Genomic DNA, 20,049 nt, shown 5'->3' with positions numbered 1-20,049 from the left:
ATTTTTTTCTCACATATTGTTGAGGGGGCGTATTTTCAGACTAAATTTGTTTTGTTAAATCTCATGCCTGGTTTGTTCTGTTGCAAGAAAACATCTCTGCAGATCAGTGCCCATCTCTGTTCTATAGACATAGTGATGTAGGTGTACTTTCTCAGTCAAATAATCCTTTGCCTCCAATGTAAGTCTTGTTAATTTAAAAAAAATATCACGAAGTAAGCACTGCAAACTTTCTGACAGTTATAAACGCTAAACCCTTGCAGGTAGCTGGTACAATCAGGGACATGCGTCACAGGAAGCAGTGTGATTGGCGGGTGTTTGTTTCCGAGATGAACGTGTGGGTTTGGGTGCGGGCAATATTGAGCGCTCCGAGAGGCAAAGGGTTAAGACTGGTTTGTTACGACATGACAATGGAACATTATGGACAGAACTCAGTGTGCGACATGACAATGGAACAAGGGACAGAACTCAGTGTGCTACATGACAATGGAACAAGGGACAGAACTCAGTGTGCTAACATGTCTTGTCTGTTGTGTAGCTGAAGGGGTCGTCCCAAAGAAAAGTGCAACACAGGGATTTTTACAATATTCACAAGGTCGGACGCAAGTTGAGCTTTTTGATTGTTGATTGTTCTTGATACCTTGTTTCTGTATTGTGGCAGGTAGTCCGTGTGGATGTTGTACCTCTGTTTTTGAAGCAAGGTCAGGGTGTAGTGTTGATCCCAGGCCTCCGTCTCCCGTCATTGTTTTGTGTCAAGTGCTGAATTGGCCCCAGGCCGATCAAACTTCCAATAGTGTCATTGCTTTGGCCCCAGGCCCATCAAACTTCCACTAGTTTTATTAGTTTGGCCCCAGGCCCATCAAACGTCCAATAGTTTCATTGCTTTGGCCCCAGGCTCATCAAACTTCCAATAGTTTCATTGCTTTGGCCCCAGGCCCATCAAACGTCCAATAGTTTCATTGCTTTGGCCCCAGGCCCATCAAACGTCCCGATAGTTTCATTGCTTTGGCCCCAGGCCCATCAAACGTCTGATTAAGTTTCATTGCTTTGGCCCCAGGCCCATCAAACTTCCAATAGTTTCATTGCTTTGGCCCCAGGCCCATCTAACTTCCAATAGTTTCATTGCTTTGGCCCCAGGCCCATCAAACTTCCGATAGCTTTAACATGTAGGATGTCTTCTGACAAAGCAATTGTTTTCGGCCAGGAAATTTTGACGGATATATATTTTGAATTCAGTTACAACTGACCTATTGTCATATGTGTCGAGGAACAACACAGTTTTCCACTTGAGTCTCATACCAAAAGTCAACAGCCAACCAACTTTTTTCTGTACAGGGTGGGACTTTTTGTACGAAGACAGGCGCAGTGGTGTGGTGGTAAGACGTCGGCCTCCTAATCGGCAGGTTGTGAGTTCGAATCCCGGCCACGGCGGCCTGGTGGGTTAAGGGTGGAGATTTTTCTGATCTCCCAGGTCAACTCATGTCAGTGCAGACCTGATAGTGACTTATCCCCCTTCGTTTGTACATGCAAGAACAAGACAACTGAAGTGCGCACGGAAAGATCCTGTAATCCATGTCAGAGTTTGGTGGGTTATGGAAACACGAAAATACCCAGCATGCCTACTCAACGAAAGCGGAGTGAAGCTGACTATGCTCTCAGAGTATAGTGTGGGGAACCCACATGGGCAAACGAGCTCACACGTAACCAGACAATTCTGGAACGCTGAAGAAGAAGAAGAAGTACGAAGAGAAATTGTAACCGACGCTGTAAGTGTTGGACAGCCAGAGTGGCGTTGTGGGTCAGTGTTGGACAGCCAGAGTGGCGTTGTGGGTCAGTGTTGGACAGCCAGAGTGGCGTTGTGGGTCAGTGTTGGACAGCCAGAGTGGCGTTGTGGGTCAGTGTTGGACAGCCAGAGTGGCGTTGTGGTTCAGTGTTGGACAGCCAGAGTGGCGTTGTGGGTCAGTGTTGGACAGCCAGAGTGGCGTTGTGGGTCAGTGTTGGAGAGCCAGAGTGGCGTTGTGGTTCAGTGTTGGAGAGCCAGAGTGGCGTTGTGGGTCAGTGTTGGACAGCCAGAGTGGCGTTGTGGGTCAGTGTTGGAGAGCCAGAGTGGCGTTGTGGTTCAGTGTTGGACAGCCAGAGTGGCGTTGTGGGTCAGTGTTGGACAGCCAGAGTGGCGTTGTGGGTCAGTGTTGGAGAGCCAGAGTGGCGTTGTGGGTCAGTGTTGGACAGCCAGAGTGGCGTTGTGGTTCAGTGTTGGAGAGCCAGAGTGGCGTTGTGGTTCAGTGTTGGAGAGCCAGAGTGGCGTTGTGGGTCAGTGTTGGACAGCCAGAGTGGCGTTGTGGGTCAGTGTTGGACAGCCAGAGTGGCGTTGTGGGTCAGTGTTGGACAGCCAGAGTGGCGTTGTGGTTCAGTGTTGGACAGCCAGAGTGGCGTTGTGGGTCAGTGTTGGACAGCCAGAGTGGCGTTGTGGGTCAGTGTTGGACAGCCAGAGTGGCGTTGTGGGTCAGTGTTGGAGAGCCAGAGTGGCGTTGTGGGTCAGTGTTGGACAGCCAGAGTGGCGTTGTGGTTCAGTGTTGGAGAGCCAGAGTGGCGTTGTGGTTCAGTGTTGGAGAGCCAGAGTGGCGTTGTGGGTCAGTGTTGGACAGCCAGAGTGGCGTTGTGGGTCAGTGTTGGACAGCCAGAGTGGCGTTGTGGGTCAGTGTTGGACAGCCAGAGTGGCGTTGTGGGTCAGTGTTGGACAGCCAGAGTGGCGTTGTGGGTCAGTGTTGGACAGCCAGAGTGGCGTTGTGGGTCAGTGTTGGACAGCCAGAGTGGCGTTGTGGGTCAGTGTTGGAGAGCCAGAGTGGCGTTGTGGGTCAGTGTTGGACAGCCAGAGTGGCGTTGTGGGTCAGTGTTGGACAGCCAGAGTGGCGTTGTGGGTCAGTGTTGGAGAGCCAGAGTGGCGTTGTGGGTCAGTGTTGGACAGCCAGAGTGGCGTTGTGGGTCAGTGTTGGACAGCCAGAGTGGCGTTGTGGGTCAGTGTTGGAGAGCCAGAGTGGCGTTGTGGGTCAGTGTTGGACAGCCAGAGTGGCGTTGTGGGTCAGTGTTGGACAGCCAGAGTGGCGTTGTGGGTCAGTGTTGGACAGCCAGAGTGGCGTTGTGGGTCAGTGTTGGACAGCCAGAGTGGCGTTGTGGGTCAGTGTTGGAGAGCCAGAGTGGCGTTGTGGGTCAGTGTTGGACAGCCAGAGTGGCGTTGTGGGTCAGTGTTGGAGAGCCAGAGTGGCGTTGTGGGTCAGTGTTGGAGAGCCAGAGTGGCGTTGTGGGTCAGTGTTGGACAGCCAGAGTGGCGTTGTGGGTCAGTGTTGGACAGCCAGAGTGGCGTTGTGGGTCAGTGTTGGACAGCCAGAGTGGCGTTGTGGGTCAGTGTTGGACAGCCAGAGTGGCGTTGTGGGTCAGGAGTGCTTACCTCTCACGCTGGTGGGTGGGATCGACCCCCATTCAGGGCCAATACAAATACCTGATTTTTCTGAGCATTCTCCATTCCACCCAGCTGGAATAGGGTACCCAAACCTATTTGAGGCTGGGGAAGGTGAAGGCAGCGAGGGAGAGGAGTTCGGCACCACCCTCATAACAGTTCACATCTCGAACATCTTGCTTCCCTACGATCAAATAATATGGTACAGTGGAACACCCTCATTTAAGACTCCCTCCTTGTTAAGACTCCCTCCTTGTTAAGACTCCCTCCTTGTTAAGACTCCCTCCTTGTTAAGACTCCCTCCTTGTTAAGACTCCCTCCTTGTTAAGACTCCCTCCTTGTTAAGACTCCCACCTTGTTAAGACTCCCTCCTTGTTAAGACTCCCTCCTTGTTAAGACTCCCTCCTTGGTAAGACTCCCTCCTTGTTTAGACCTGAATTTCACAGATTTCTGGAGGTCTTAAAAGGGGGGTTCTGTAATGGGAATACCTTTACCTTCTTCTTCTTCTTCTGCGTTCGTGGGCTGAAACTCCGACGTACACTCGTGTTTTTGCACGAGTGGAATTTTACGTGTATGACCGTTTTTACCCCGCCATTAAGGCAGCCATATGCCGCTTTCGGGGGAAGCATGCTGGATATTTTTGTGTTTCCAAAACCCACCGAACTCGGACATGGATTACAGGATCGATTCCGTGCGCATTTGATCTTGTGCTTGCGTGTACACACGAAGGGGGATAAGCCACCAGCAGGTCTTCACATAAGTTGACCTGGGAGATCGGAAAAATCTCCACACTTAACCCAGCAGGCGGCCGTGGCCGGGATTCGAACCCTCGACCTTCCGATTAAGAGGCCGACGTCTTACCACCCCGCCACAGCGCCCGTCCAATGGGAATACCTTTACCTTCACCTTTTACGATTGTTCATCAGCAAAGCTTATTCATAAACATGCAAGTACCAACTCTACACAGGAAGCAGCCTGGCTGTTGACTGTAGGTATGTGTCTCGGTGGATCGAGGCATGGGGTCATTATCTCATGTACAAGGCTGGCCACATCCATGGGTGGGATTCTACCAGTATATGCCGGTAATCCTGATTCGTAATGTCTGTGGTGACTTTTTTTTTGTTTTTTTGTAATGATACAAATCCTTCAGCGTCTGGGAGCCCCCCGACCCTTCCCCCCCTCCCCCCCTCCCCCCTCCCCCCCTCCCCCCTCCCCCCCTTAAAATTCTTCAGGATTCACAACATTTTTCAGTCCCACCCATGCAGATGTGAGATGATAACGAGAATTGTTTAGATTAGAAGAAGCGTGCCTTGCAGTTGTATTGTTGGTCGCTGTTTGTGTGTTAACATCATTGCTCTTCAGTTGTTGCTGTTGCATGCTTGGTTTAGTTTTTCTGTACTGAGCTGGTTGTGCATTCCTTGCTTCTACATTCTGTCAATCTAAGTTTTGACTGAATGTTTATCAGATAGACTGCGAATCAAGGCAAGGGTGATGGTTCTGTGTGTGTGCGTGTGTGCATGCATCGCCATTTTTAAAACATAAATCTGGAACAATAATCTTTACATGATATAGAAGCCAAACAACAACAGACAATCAAAGGGAGCAAACTTCTATGCTGTTTTATAATTGTAAAAATAACAATTGGACAAAGTACATTGTAACACATGCAATCCTCCTACCAAATGGACCCCATCAACATCAAAGCGCCCGCCACTTGTTGCCCTTACCAAGACAATTTGTGTGTGTGTGTGTGTGTGTGTGTGTGTGTGTGAGTGTGTGTGTGTGTGTGTGTGTGTGTGCGCGCGCAGCGATTTCTAGTAAACTACCCGACAGATCTATAAGAAACTGTGCATGCAAGTTCTTCCAAATTAAATATCCCAAGCGGGTTTTTTTCTCGGTTTTTTAAGCAAATTCATTGAATCTGTGGGCAAACTTTTTTTGCGTAGTCCGCACCATGGGGTTGCATTTTAGCTCAGCAGCTTAAAAAATAATTCATTAGTTTGCTCATTAAAGTTGTCGTTAAAATCAAGTTTTCTTCAACCGATTTAAAACTAATTGCATTTGATTCCTTATCAAGTTCTGAATGTCAGTATTTTTAGTTTCAGATTGACTAATTGTTTTAATATATATTGCTATGACACGACTTGTTCTTTTCTATTTCCATTGATGTGGACACACATTGCAAATGTGCGTTGATATCAGCCTTGTTACTTGTTTGCTAATATTAAGTCCGGCCTTGTTTTTATGTATGTGTGGTTGCAATGATATACTTTTTAGAAGACAGCTTTAATTATTGGCACCTTCTTTTTTTGTGATAGCTCCTTTTTTGTTTCCGGAAAATGTTGTAGCAAAGAGAACTTGAGGCAAAACCTAGAAGTTCATGTAGAAAATAAGCCAATATTTTGGGACAAAGGAATATCTAGTTTTTGTGTGAATTCAGCTTTATTTTTTTTTTTTATTTTTTTTTTTTGGGGGGGGTGGTTGGGGGGGATTGTGTTACAAATGAATGACATCAATTTGTTTTTGTCTCCTAGTGCACTGGGTTGTATTTTGTTGCTGCTTGTCTTTTGTTGCTGCTTGTCTTTTGAAGTTTTTATTTCGAGAGCACTTTGTTGAAATGTACACTTTGCACAATGGTAACTGAGTGAACGTCTTTGTTGACAGATTGAGATACAGTGGAACCCCCTTTTAAGACTGCAACAAATCTGATAAAACAACAACATGCAGGTCCTACAAAGGAGCGAGTCTAAAAATGGAGGCACATATACAGACCCTATGAACAGAGCGTGTACAAGAAAACAGTTGCGTCTTAAAAGTCCGATTTCACTGTACAAGATATTCATGTAGAGGTTGGAGGAATGATAAAAAAACACACACAAAAAGCTTTGTTTTTATGCCTTGGTCAGCCAGCATAGTTGTCTGCAGAGCATGCAGCAAAAAGCATGGAGAGGTTTGTGTGATACTGACACAACTTGACCTTTCATTGGACAGGCACGGTTGGCCTAGTGGTAAGGCGTCCGCCCCGTGATCGGGAGGTCGTGGGTTCGAACCCCGGCCGGGTCATACCTAAGACTTTAAAATTGGCCATCTAGTGGCTGCTCCGCCTGGCGTCTGGCATTATGGGGTTAGTGCTAGGACTGGTTGGTCCGGTGTCAGAATAATGTGACTGGGTGAGACATGAAGCCTGTGCTGCGACTTATGTCTTGTGTGTGGCGCACGTTATATGTCAAAGCAGCACCGCCCTGGTATGGCCCTTCCTGGTCGGCTGGGCGTTAAGCAAACAAACAACAAACAACAACAACCTTTCATTGGAGGTGTTCTCTCGTATGAAAAGTCGACCAATGGGCAGTTATATCACTGTATTCTGCGGCATTGAACGTACTGTACTGATTCATTTGCGTCATATAATTATTATAATGATGATGATGATAATGATGATGATTAATATGATCATTATTATTATTAATATTGTTATGATGACGATTACTTGCAGGTTGACACTCACGTGCACGCCTCGTCCTGCATGAATCAAAAACACCTGCTGCGTTTCATCAAGAAGATGATGAAAGCGTGCAAAGACGACAAGGTCTGTAGGACCAGAGACGGCAGCGAGATGTCACTGCACGAGGTAAGGGGAGTAACCATCGCTCAATGACCTTCACACAACCATTGTCGTTGCTCATTGACCTTCACACAACCATTGTCGTTGCTCAATGACCTTCACACAACCATTGTCGTTGCTCATTGACCTTCACACAACCATTGTCGTTGCTCAATCACCTTCACACAACCATTGTCGTTGCTCAATGACCTTCACACAACCATTGACGTTGCTCAGTGACCTTCACACAACCATTGTCGTTGCTCTATGACCTTAACACAACCATTGACGTTGCTTAATGACCTGCACACAACTATTGTCGTTGCTCAATGACCTTCACACAACCATTGCCGTTGCTCATTGACCTTCGCACAACCACCGGCACGGTTGGCCTAGTGGTAAGGCGTCCGCCCCGTGATCGGGAGGTCGTGGGTTCGAACCCCGGCCGGGTCATACATAAGACTTTAAAATTGGCTATCTAGTGGCTGCTCCGCCTGGCGTCTGGCAATATTGGGTTAGTGCTAGGACTGGTTGGTCCGGTGTCAGAATAATGTGACTAGGTGAGACATGAAGCCTGTGCTGCGACTTGTCTTGTGTGTGGCGCACGTTATATGTCAAAGCAGCACCGCCCTGATATGGCCCTTCGTGGTCAGCTGGGCGTTAAGCAAACGAACAAACAAACAAACAAACCTTCACACAACCATTGTCGTTGCTCAATGACCTTCACACAACCTTTGTCGGTGCTAAATGACCTTCACACAACCATTGTCGTTGCTCTATGACATTCACACAACCATTGTCGTTGCTCATTGACCTTCACACAACCATTGTTGTTGCTCAATATGACCATAACGTCCTCACGGGTAACTAACCTATTTGGGACAAGTATGTGGAGATATGCAAAAAGTCTGGAAAGAATAGTCTTTCAGGGGAGGGAGTCTTTTTTTTTTTGGAGGGGGGGTGGGAGGGATGATCCTGTACTTAGCATTGAAATGAGTTGGTGGAGGGTCAGGTCAGTGGTGGTTCTTTACTTTGTGTTGAAATGCCTTGCTGATGTTGCTGTCTACGCTTAACACTTGTGTGTACCCAGGTGTTTGAGAGTCTGAACCTGACGGCCTACGACCTCAACGTGGACATGCTGGATGTTCTTGTCTAAGCTTAACACTTGTGTTGTGTGTACTCAGGTGTTTGAGAGCCTCAACCTGACGGCCTACGACCTCAACGTTGACATGCTGGATGTTCATGCTGTGAGTTGACTGTATTGATATTGTTGATATTATTGACTTACAGTGTATTGATATTGTTGATATTATTGACTTACAGTGTATTGATATTGTTGATATTATTGACTTACAGTGTATTGATATTGTTGATATTATTGACTTACAGTGTATTGATATTGTTGATATTATTGACTTACAGTGAATTATGTAAATGCACACTCCTTCCCGTGTTGACTATTGGGCTCACCATCTCAGATCTGACCAGCAGACCTGGGAACCCATACAATTTCTTTTCTTTATTAAAATCCCGACCAGATCTGAGACGATGAGTCAAAACTGTTCTGTACAATATGAACAAAGATGATCATATTTGAGACCTATATATATGATAACTACAGGTTGTTTGAAACACTTACAATTTAGTTTGACTGCTTTTGTGCTGATGCGACTAATTGTCGCAGATGACTGATTAAATTCCAGTAAGCAATAGGACTCTGAATGTTTTGTTTCAGGATCGCAACACGTTTCACCGTTTTGACAAGTTCAACGCCAAGTACAACCCCATCGGAGAAAGTCGGCTGAGAGAGATTTTCATCAAGACTGACAACTACATTGGGGGCAAATATTTTGCCCAAATCATGAAGGTAAACTCTTTTATTCTGCGAGTCTTTTCCACTTCCATCTTAAGTATGTATCAAGCAAGCCATCTCTCTCCATCTTCCTTCATCTCTTCAAGGAATCCCACCATTAGGTTGACATAATTGTGAATGTTTCGTATTGTCTATCATAAGCCTTCTTGTTTAAACATTTAGTCAAGTTTTGTTTTCCCCCTTATTTTATCAAGGAAAAGTAACTCTCCAGACGGGCGCACTCGCAGGATGGTAAGATATCGGCCTCTTAATCGGGAGGTCGTGAGTTCGAATCCCGGTCTCTGCCTCCTGGTGGGTTAAGAGTGGAGATTTTTCCGATCTCCCAGGTCAACTTATGTGCAGACCTGCTGGTGACTTAACCCCCTTCGTGTGTACACGCTAGCACAAAACCAAGTGCGCACGGAAAAGTTCCTGTAATGCGTGTCAGAGTTCGGTGGGTTATAGAAACACGAAAATACCCAGCGTGCCTCCCCCGAAATCGGCGTATGCTGCCTGAATGACACCGTCACACGTAAAAATCCACTCGTGCTAAAATCATGAGTGAACGTGGGAGTCTAAGCCCATGAACGAAGAAGAGGAAGAAGAAGAAGAGGAAAAAGAAACTCTCCACAGCCCCATACAAACTTGACAGAGTTATTCTTAGAATTCGTATGTTAAAATCACATCGCGCGGGAGATGGAAGCTTGCTGTATGTTATGTAATGTATATATTGTGTGTGATACGTGGAAATGTGATACTATTTATTTGCATGTATGATGCAGGTACAAATGTGATAATTGTAGGCTTATACTAGTGATTACTGTGTGTGATACATGAAATGTGATATGAATGCTGTTTTTATATGTTATACTCTTACTTTCTCCCAAGCGCAAGACAAATTCTTCTATGAAAATTGAAGCCAATAAAATTTGAGTTGAAATAAGAAAGAAAACTATTCAAAAATAATAAATTTGACAATAGCTTGACAAGGTTATTTCTGAGCATAGCCTATTGCACATACTTATCGTACCTAACTGACGCCTGGCCTGTTCTCTCCACCCCTTACAGGAGGTGATAGCTGGATAAGTTGACAGGAGGTGATAGCTGGATAAGTTGACAGGAGGTGATAGCTGGATAAGTTGACAGGAGGTGATAGCTGGATAAGTTGACAGGAGGTGATAGCTGAATAAGTTGACAGGAGGTGATAGCTGGATAAGTTGACAGGAGGTGATAGCTGGATAAGTTGACAGGAGGTGATAGCTGGATAAGTTGACAGGAGGTGATAGCTGGATAAGTTGACAGGAGGTGATAGCTGGATAAGTTGACAGGAGGTGATAGCTGGATAAGTTGACAGGAGGTGATAGCTGAATAAGTTGACAGGAGGTGATAGCTGGATAAGTTGACAGGAGGTGATAGCTGGATAAGTTGACAGGAGGTGATAGCTGGATAAGTTGACAGGAGGTGATAGCTGGATAAGTTGACAGGAGGTGATAGCTGGATAAGTTGACAGGAGGTGATAGCTGGATAAGTTGACAGGAGGTGATAGCTGGATAAGTTGACAGGAGGTTATAGCTGGATAAGTTGACAAGGGGTGATAGCTGGATAAGTTGACAAGAGGTGATAGCTGGATAAGTTGACAGGAGGTGATAGCTGGATAAGTTGACAGGAGGTGATAGCTGGATAAGTTGACAGGAGGTGATAGCTGGATAAGTTGACAAGAGGTGATAGCTGGATAAGTTGACAGGAGGTGATAGCTGGATAAGTTGACAGGAGGTGATAGCTGGATAAGTTGACAGGAGGTGATAGCTGGATAAGTTGACAGGAGGTGATAGCTGGATAAGTTGACAGGAGGTGATAGTTGGATAAGTTGACAGGAGGTGATAGCTGGATAAGTTGATAGGAGGTGATAGCTGGATAAGTTGACAGGAGGTGATAGCTGGATAGCACAGTTGGTAGAGCACTGGATGTTTTGTGATCCTAGGGTCAGGGGTGCGAACCCCGGCCGGGACAGACACGGGTCAACTCTATGTGCAGACTCGTGCAGACACTATAATCCATGTCCCACCCCTGTGTCACCACAGTGGCACGTTAAAGACCTCTGTCATTCTGCCATTAGTGCAGGTGGCTGATTACTCCTGGGTAGTGCAACTCTGTTGCTGCTAGCTTTCCACTGGGAGGAAGCCACCTGAATTTCCAAGCATTGGGAAAGTAAATAGTTGAAAATGAAAAAAATATACCTTACATTGCAAATTCCTACCATACCGGACTTTTGCTTGTCTCCCCTGCACGGTGATGTGATTTTAACTGCACATACCTACCATACCTTACTTTGCACATTATCACTTACCATACCTAATTGTTGCCTGACCTTTTCTCTCTCCACACCACCCTCCCCCCCCCCCCTGCACTTACCAGACCTACCAGACCTAACATCTCACATACCTACCGTACCTGACATCGCACATACCTACCTACTGTACCTGACTGTTACCTGACCTTGTCTTCCCCCACAGGAGGTGATTGAGGACCTGGAGGAGAGCAAGTACCAGAACGCCGAGTTCCGACTGTCCATCTACGGCCGCTCCATCGACGAGTGGGACAAGCTGGCCCAGTGGGCCATCAAGCACAAGGTCTACTCCGACAACAAGCGCTGGATGATCCAGATGCCCCGGCTCTAGTCAGTACACACACCGCTTTGATCATAAATAATGATACAGTCGAACCCACTTAAAACGAACACGCTAGTTACGAATTTTGACTTATAACGTATTAGTTTTAAGTTCCCAACTGAATACCTCTTTCTTCATGCTTAAAAAAAATGCTTAAAACGAATTCTTTGTAACGAATTTATGCTTATAACGAGCACTTTTTGGATTCCCAAGCATGCATAATGTCTGTAATTTACTCACGCTTATGACGAAATCTTTAAACTCGTCCCGAGATCGACATATCATGGGAATTTGAGAAGTTTGAATACATGTGTCAAAGTCTTCCCTTGCGTCGACTGCTTGAACCATTGCTCAACCGATCACTGAATAAAGTTAAACTGATTACACTGTACTCACAAAACAATTTCAAATTTAGAATCAAAGTGATTGATAGCTCAGACACTGAACATGAATGACTGACTGACGTTTATTTCCTTCGCGAATACCAAAAACGAAACATCAATGTTTTGAACGGACGCCATTGCCAAAAAATATAGATGCCAGAGTGGTTTCCCTTGGACAAGGGAAACCACACTCTCAACGTTTGCGTTCGCCGGTTCGCGATAGTTTATCAGTCAGTCAGTGCTATCGATTTGGATTTGAACATCATGTTGCAACAAAACAAAAAAAACTAAATTGGCCAAGGTTTGCTACCCGTCGCCAAGGTAAGTGATTCCGGACAAATGATAGGAACACCGCGAATGTGGACAGTGTCAGTGTGTGCGTGTGTGACCAAAAACGTAACAACTGGATGAAACATCTGTGTGCTCACTCTCACTCAAACTCAACAATCATCACTCAACATGAGACACACATGAACATGTAACTGAATATGTCACTTTATTGTCTAAACGTGAAGCAGCATGAAAGTTGCGAAAGAAACAAATTGAAACACCATAAAATGTACAAGACTTAAAAAACAAAAAAAAAAAAAAAATTAAAAAATCAATTAATTTTCTTAATACGAATTTTGGTTAAGACGAACTTTTTTCCGATGCCCAGTGATTCGTCTTAAGCGAGTTCAACTGTAATGAGAATATTTCACTCCGACAACGAGCGCTGGATGATCCAGACTGTAGTCAGTACACGCACCGCTTTGATCATAAATACTAATGATTGTGTTTCAATGTGCTGTGTGGTTGAGAACAGTTGTTGTGTTTCAGTGACGTGTTCAAGAACAACAAGCTGGTGACGTGTTTCAACGACATCCTGGTCAACATCTTCCAGCCGCTGTTCGAGGTGACCAAGGACCCGCGCTCGCACCCAGAGCTCCACGCCTTCCTCCAGCACGTGAGTGCCGCGTGCAGTATAGTGGAACTGGACTTTTCTGTCAGAAAAAAAACACGTCTGCTTTTAGCCGCAGGGAATATTAGGGTCAAGCATCAGGGTTTGGTAATGTGGAGACGATAAGCTACATGCGGATGAGAAGAATCTTCTCAAATCGAAAGAAGAGGCAGAGCCTCACTGTGGCACAGGCGCATTAAATCTGTCAGAAAAACACTTCTTTTAGCCGCGGAAAATTAAGGGTCAAGCATCATATGGTAATTGTGGAGAAGATAAACTACATTTCAATAACAAGGAGGATGAGAAGAATCTTCTCAAATCGACAGAAGGGGTACAGGCAAGGCAAGGCAATGTGCTGATGAATAGAACTGTTAGCACGTACACTCCAAGTGTGCGCTAACACTTTTAAGCGCATTGCCATAAGCCAATCAACTGTTTCACATCAGTCATGTGACACCAGTACTTACTGAAAAGTATTATTATCATTATTATGATCACCTGACTGTGTCTGGGTCTCCAGGTGACAGGCTTTGACTCGGTGGATGACGAGTCCAAGCCGGAGCACATCGTGTTCGACAGAGACACCCCGCTGCCGCCCGACTGGTGCAACGAGGAGAACCCGCCCTACTCCTACTACCTGTACTACACCTTCGCCAACATGGTCGTCCTCAACCACTTCCGCAGGTACTGTCACCTGTCTGTCTGCTTGCCAGGTGTCACCCCTTTTCTTCTTTCTAGCTGGCAGGTAATGTCACATCTGTCGCTATTCTGTCTGCTTGCAAGGTGTCACCCCTTTTCTTCTTTCTAGCTGGCAGGTACTGTCACCTGTCGCTTGTCTGTCTGCTTGCCAGGTGTCACCCCTATCCTTCTTTCTAGCTGGCAGGTACTGTCACCTGTCGCTTGTCTGTCTGCTAGCAAGGTGTCACCCCTTTTCTTCTTTCTAGCTGGCAGGTACTGTCACCTGTCGCTTGTCTGTCTGCTAGCAAGGTGTCACCCCTTTTCTTCTTTCTAGCTGACCTACAGAGTCGCCTCCCTTTTAAGACCCCGTTTAAAGACTCCTTTCCTATTAGGAACCTGTTTTTCTGCTTTTCTGTCCATAACCTCTGTAAAGTTACCCCCATTTTAAGACTCCCTCCTTTTTAAGGCTTGATTTTCTCAGGTGTTTTGTTTAGGTCTCAACAGGGAGTTTCATTGTACTAAAACATCGGAGAAAAACAGGTCTTAAATGGAGGTTAATTTACAGAGGTTATGAACAGAAAAGCAGAGAAAACAGGGCCAATAAATGTGTTTTTCAATTGATAAAGTGCAGTGAAACCTCTGTTAGCTTTTTCTGTTGGTACATATTTAACGATTTTGAAATTTGGAACGTAAGGTACGGTACTAGTCCTCTTCTGCACTGATCTTCATTCTTTCCGTCATCTCTCCTGTCATTTTAATTGCTTTTTGCTGTGAGTACATCAGAGTTTTTGCTGTACTCTGTAGACTTTTGTCATGTCAAACTTGGGAACAGTGAAACCTATAAGCCCTGTTCTGCAATGATATGATTCGCTGAGACTTCTTCTTCTTCTTCTTCTTCTTCTTCTTCTTCTTCTTCTTGTTCTTGTTCTTGTTCTTGTTCTTCTTCTTCTTCTTGTTCTTCTTGTTCTTCTTGTTCTTCTTCTTCTTCTTCTTCTTCTTCTTCTTCTTCTTCTTCTTCTTCTTCTTCTTCTTCTTCTTCTTCTTCTTCTTCTTCTTGTTCTTCTTGTTCTTCTTGTTCTTCTTCTTCTTCTTCTTCTTCTTCTTCTTCTTCTTCTTCTTCTTCTTCTTCTTCTTCTTCTTCTTCTTCTTCTTCTTCGTTCATGGGCTTAGACTCCCACGTTCGCTCATGTTTTTAGCACGAGTGGATTTTTCCGTGTATGACCGTTTTTACCCTGCCATTCGGGCAGCATGCGCCGTTTTTGGGGGAGGCATGCTGGGTATGTTTGTGTTTCAATAACCCACCAAACTCTGACATGGATTACAGGATCTTTTCCGAGCGCACTTGGTCTTGTGCTTGCGTGTACACACGAAGGGGGTTAAGTCACTAGCAGGTCTGCACATATGGAAAAATCTCCACTCTTAACCCACCAGTCGGCAGCGACCAGGATTCGAACTCGTGACCTCTCGATTAGGAGGCCGACGTCTTACCACCACGCCACTGCGCCCGTCGATTCGCTGAGACTGATGTTTGACTGTGTTGTCTGTGTTGGTGTTCAGGGAGAGAGGGCTGAGCACGTTTGTCCTGCGGCCACATTGCGGGGAGGCCGGTTCAGCCACACACCTGGTCACCGCCTTCATGCTGTCTGAGAGCATCGCACATGGCCTCATGTTGAGAAAGGTCAGTCCATATACACACATACAAACACACATGCATGCACACACACTCATGCATGCACACACACGCTCAAACATGCTTGCACATGATTACACACACTCACACATACACCTCAAAGGACTATATGATCCTGATCCTTATTCTTTAGGTACCAGTGCTGCATTACCTGGCTCAGGTGTAAATACTCACCTGTGTGAACTATGTTTCATTAACTGTACTACCTGACTCAGACTCACCTGTGTCAACTATGTTTCATTACCTGTACTACCTGACTCAGACTCACTTGTGTGAACAATGTTTCATTACCTGTACATGTACTACCTGACTCAGACTCACTTGTGTGAACAATGTTTCATTACCTGTACATGTACTACCTGACTCAGACTCACTTGTGTGAACAATGTTTCTATACCTGTACTACCTGACTCAGACTCACCTGTGTGAACTATGTGCAGGTGCCAGTACTGCAGTACCTGTACTACCTGGCTCAGATCGGGATCGCCATGTCGCCGCTCAGCAACAACTCTCTCTTCCTTAACTACCACCGCAACCCCCTCCTGGAGTACTTCAACCGCGGCCTCAACGTCTCCCTCTCCACCGACGACCCGCTGCAGTTCCACTTCACCAAGGTCACTTTTTTCACCTGCATACAGTGGACACTATTCTTTAAGACCTCCAAAGCTCTGACAAATCAGTTCACACACAAACACACACACGCACTCACACACATACATACGCATGCACGCAGGCATGCATGCACACAAGCACACACACACACACACACACACACACACACACACACACACACACACACACACACACACACACACACACACACACACACACACACAGGCACGACACGGCACAGGCAAACGTCAGAATATAGACCATGCAAAATATATCCCGACAAAAATTGGTATGAACACTCATTTTAAATTCATTTTCAATATTCTGTGCAAACACAGAACATACCATGAAGCTGATGACTAAATGCACGTAAAACTGTTACTGTGCTATGACATGACTGTGCTCAATGCTATGACACGGTTAAACTAAATGCTATGACATGCCTGTACTGACCACTGTGACACACTGTACTGACCACTGCCCTGTGTGTTACAGGAGCCCCTGATGGAGGAATACAGTATCGCGGCCCAGGTGTTGAAGCTGTCCACGTGTGACATGTGTGAGATCGCCCGTAACAGCGTGCTGCAGAGCGGCTTCCCCCATGAGGTACGTGGCTCACTCACACAGAAAGGGTCAAGTTGACCAAAAGTGATCAATATAATGTATATGAAATGTTTTGCTTCGTTCATAAAGAGAGACCCCAGGGAGAGCAGCCCTAATTTTCCTGATGACATTTTCCAAGAACAATAAAGCAAAGACCCCCACCCCCCCCCCCCACCCCCCCCCCAACAAAAAAACAGCAACACACACACACACTAACATGAACACACACAAAAAAGGACCACTACCATGTTGTGTCTTGAAAGGGGGTATAGGAGTGGGGGAGACTGTGTGTAAGGGGTGGGGGGGGGGGGTCCTTCTGTGTATCATCCTGGCAAGTGACGGCTCTGTGTGTGTGTTCCCCATGTAACCGAGTGCCGTAACACTACGATCATCTCGGGAGGCGAAGTGCAATCAAACAGGATTGAAAATGTTAGGGCTTAAATTTCTTAGACCTGTAAAAACTTATGCAAACCCGAAGGTTTCCATGAACATACAGACAATCGGAAACCACCAGACCCCATCACAAACAGAATTCCACAATCCACCGGTGTTGACTTAAAGGCCAACAACGTGGGTGGAGAGTCTGCTGTGAAAGGAGCGGTAGCCTCCCCTGTCACACCTAGATGAAGCAGGGAGGGGGGGGGGGGGATCCTACTGTATATCAGCCTGGCAAGTGACGGCTGTGTGTGTGTGTTCCCCAGATGAAGCAGCACTGGCTGGGTCCGGCCTACACCAAGGAAGGTGTGGCGGGCAATGACATCAGCCGCACCAACGTGCCCGGCATCCGCATCGCGTACCGCTACGACACGCTGGTCGACGAGATGAGAACCATCTGCCGCGGAGCAAAGTCCTACGACCAGGAGCGCAAGGGAACCAAGGTCGCTTTCACCTAAACTCTGCTCCGAGGGAAAGAGAAGGAAAGGTCATCATCATGGGTGTCCTTGAGCAAGGTCAATTCTCCGATATGACCTTGAAATGGTTGATTTTGCCAATATGACCTTGTACAGGTTGGTTTTGCCAATATGACCTTGAAAAGGTTGATTTTGTCAATATGACCTTCAGCCAGTTTATTTTCCAATATGACCTTGAAGGTTGATGTTGCCTATATGACCATTAAGCAAGGTCATTTTTTTCCAGTCAAGCTTCACTTATTGAAAGGGAGGGTTGACCTGAGCTGAGTGACCTTGACCTGCAGAAATGTGCAGGGTCAGTAGGCACAGCCGCACTAACTCCGAGAGCTCAATGATCTTGAGCCTTAATGGATTAAGCGCTGAGGAAGGTCACACTTGCAATGCTTTGACCTTGTATGGTTACCATCATGACCTTCAGTTTTGAATGACCTTCGAATGATGAAAGTCTCTTTGGTCCATATCAGCAAAGAATGATGCTGAGAAGAAATATATAGCTGTTCATTTTATTGACCATATGAATATGAAAGACGATAAGTGGTGATTATGAACAGGATCACTGTGTGTTGATGAACGAAAGAGTTTGGTTACTGAATATGAAAGACGATGAGTGGTGATTATGAACAGGACTGTGTGTGTTGATGAACGAAAGAGTTCGGTTACTGAATATGAAAGAAGATGAGTGGTGATTATGAACAGGACTGTGTGTGTTGATGAACGAAAGAGTTCGGTTACTGAATATGAAAGACGATGATTGGTGATTATGAACAGGATCACTGTGTGTTGATGAACGAAAGGGTTTGGTTACTGAATATGAAAGAAGATGAGTGGTGATTATGAACATTAACAGGATACTGTGTGTTGATTAAAAGATCGAGATGCAGTGTTGTGCTGGTCAGGGTTACGTTCTTGCTTAGAAAGCCTCACCTAGAGACCAGGTAATATTTGACTCAAACACAGTTGGTGCACTTATTAGCCCAACAGGTATAACGATCCAAAGATGAGTTTGAAGTGTACAGATGAGTGTCAGGTAGCAAAGTCGGGATTCTGCAACGGTTTGATGAAAGTGTCAGGTAGCAAAGTCGGGATTCTGCAACGGTTTGATGAAAGTGTCAGGTAGCAATGTCGGGATTCTGCAACGGTTTGGTGAAAGTGTCAGGTAGCAAAGTCGGGATTCTGCAACGGTTTGGTGAAAGTGTCAGGTAGCAAAGTCGGGATTCTGCAACGGTTTGGTGAAAGTGTCTGGTTTGAGCAGCCGTCACTGCCATGAGTGAGACGACTAAGTCACGTTCACAAAGTGCAGACATACAAACCCCACACTTCCCCTTGCCCATATTTTCCTTTCTTTCACTTTTCACAATCGGATCTGGCCTGGATGAGTATCAGCCGTTAGTTAGTTCAGGTGAATGATGGTTTTGTGCAGTATCAGCCGTTAGTTAGTTCAGGTGAATGATGGTTTTGTCCAGTACCTGAGAGCATGGAGTGACTGTTGACTGGAGGCGTTCTAGGGCTTCCCGTTACTGTGTATAGCCATAAATGTATTTTGTACACTTTTTCGGCTCGTAAAATTGAACTAAAGTAACATGTCTGTTGTTGTGATATTAGCTTTGTGCACTGTTCCAGCTCTGAGAATTGAACTAAAGTGAAATGTCTGTTGTGTTATATTAGCTTTGCCGCCTTGTAATTTGGATGTGAATGAAAGAGAGAACATTTTCTGGCTTTTTTTTCTCTCTTTCTCTGTCCATGTTAATAGATATGTTGTGGTACGTGATGTTGTCTTGCAAGGTTACGTTTGTTTGCTGTTTCTGCCTCCATCTGTGATCGTCATTGTTGCTGCTTCTAGAGTCTCAGCTTCGGACCACAATATTGTCTCTGCCTTTATATGTATATAATATTCTATATTTTCCTTCTTTTAAAGATAGATTTTTTTTTTAGATGAAAGCAATCATGTTGACCTCTACAGACTGGCACTCAGGCCTGTATGCCAGATAAAGCATCCTACAACTTTAATACACTAAAGATCAACAGCGTATGTAGGAGAAACTTAATGATCATTTGTTGGAGAAACTTAAAGAGTGTTAGTAGGAGATACTTCATGAGCATATGTAGGAGAAATTTAAGAGCGTTTGTAGTTTGTAGGAGAAACTTAAGAGTGTTTGTAGGAGAAAGTTAATGAGCATTTGTAGGAGAAACTTAAAGAGCATTTGTAGGAGAAACTTAAGAGCGTTTGTAGGAGAAACTTAAAGAGTGTTTGCAGGAGATACTTAAAGAGCGATTGTAGGAGACACTGAAAGCTTTCGTGACTGCAGTGAGGGGATTAACGTTTTTCGTATCAGAGGCCTTCGAAGTTGAATGAGAGTCTGACTGTATATCAATGGCTGTAGTAGCCGGTGACCTTTGACCTTGTTGGTGCTACGGAGTATGAGGTTTTTGATCAGTCTCACGCACTGGTACAAACTTGCTTAAAGGTCAAGTAGCAATTTGTCTGTAGGAGCAAGTACGTCCCATACGTGTTTTTGTCCAATGTAAAATTGTTTTCAATGTACATTTGTTTCTGTGTAATTAATTTGACACTTGTTCCAAAAGTGTGTGTATTGGCATTTGATTGACATAATAATTATGTGTTTTGATGTGGGTGCTGTGTATTTAGGCTTTGTGATCT

General features: G+C 45.4%; 1 protein-coding gene across 1 annotated transcript; it reads left to right on the top strand.

The window, feature by feature from the left end:
* Window positions 1-539: 539 nt before the first annotated feature.
* On the top strand, window positions 540-19,551 carry LOC138974048 (AMP deaminase 2-like). The gene is made up of 11 exons (XM_070346761.1): window positions 540-592; window positions 6,945-7,079; window positions 8,237-8,299; window positions 8,788-8,919; window positions 11,418-11,581; window positions 12,776-12,902; window positions 13,417-13,580; window positions 15,132-15,252; window positions 15,705-15,878; window positions 16,372-16,482; window positions 17,181-19,551. The coding sequence occupies exons 2-11, from the start codon at window positions 6,975-6,977 to the stop codon at window positions 17,370-17,372; spliced, it is 1,353 nt and encodes a 450-aa protein (XP_070202862.1). The 5' UTR covers window positions 540-592; window positions 6,945-6,974; the 3' UTR covers window positions 17,373-19,551.
* The last annotated feature ends 498 nt before the right edge of the window (window positions 19,552-20,049 follow it).

This window comes from Littorina saxatilis, linkage group LG8 (genome assembly GCF_037325665.1).
Source record: "Littorina saxatilis isolate snail1 linkage group LG8, US_GU_Lsax_2.0, whole genome shotgun sequence".
Classification (NCBI taxonomy): domain Eukaryota; kingdom Metazoa; phylum Mollusca; class Gastropoda; order Littorinimorpha; family Littorinidae; genus Littorina; species Littorina saxatilis.
This window is presented reverse-complemented; position numbering and strand designations above follow the sequence as displayed.

Bases quoted from the DNA above. Each gene is read 5' to 3' on its own strand.
- LOC138974048 (XM_070346761.1), top strand. From the start codon at position 6,975: ATGAATCAAAAACACCTGCTGCGTTTCATCAAGAAGATGATGAAAGCG. The intron at 15,253-15,704 runs GTCAGTCCATAT...AACTATGTGCAG, and splicing joins ATGGCCTCATGTTGAGAAAG to GTGCCAGTACTGCAGTACCT. The intron at 16,483-17,180 runs GTACGTGGCTCA...TGTGTTCCCCAG, and splicing joins AGAGCGGCTTCCCCCATGAG to ATGAAGCAGCACTGGCTGGG.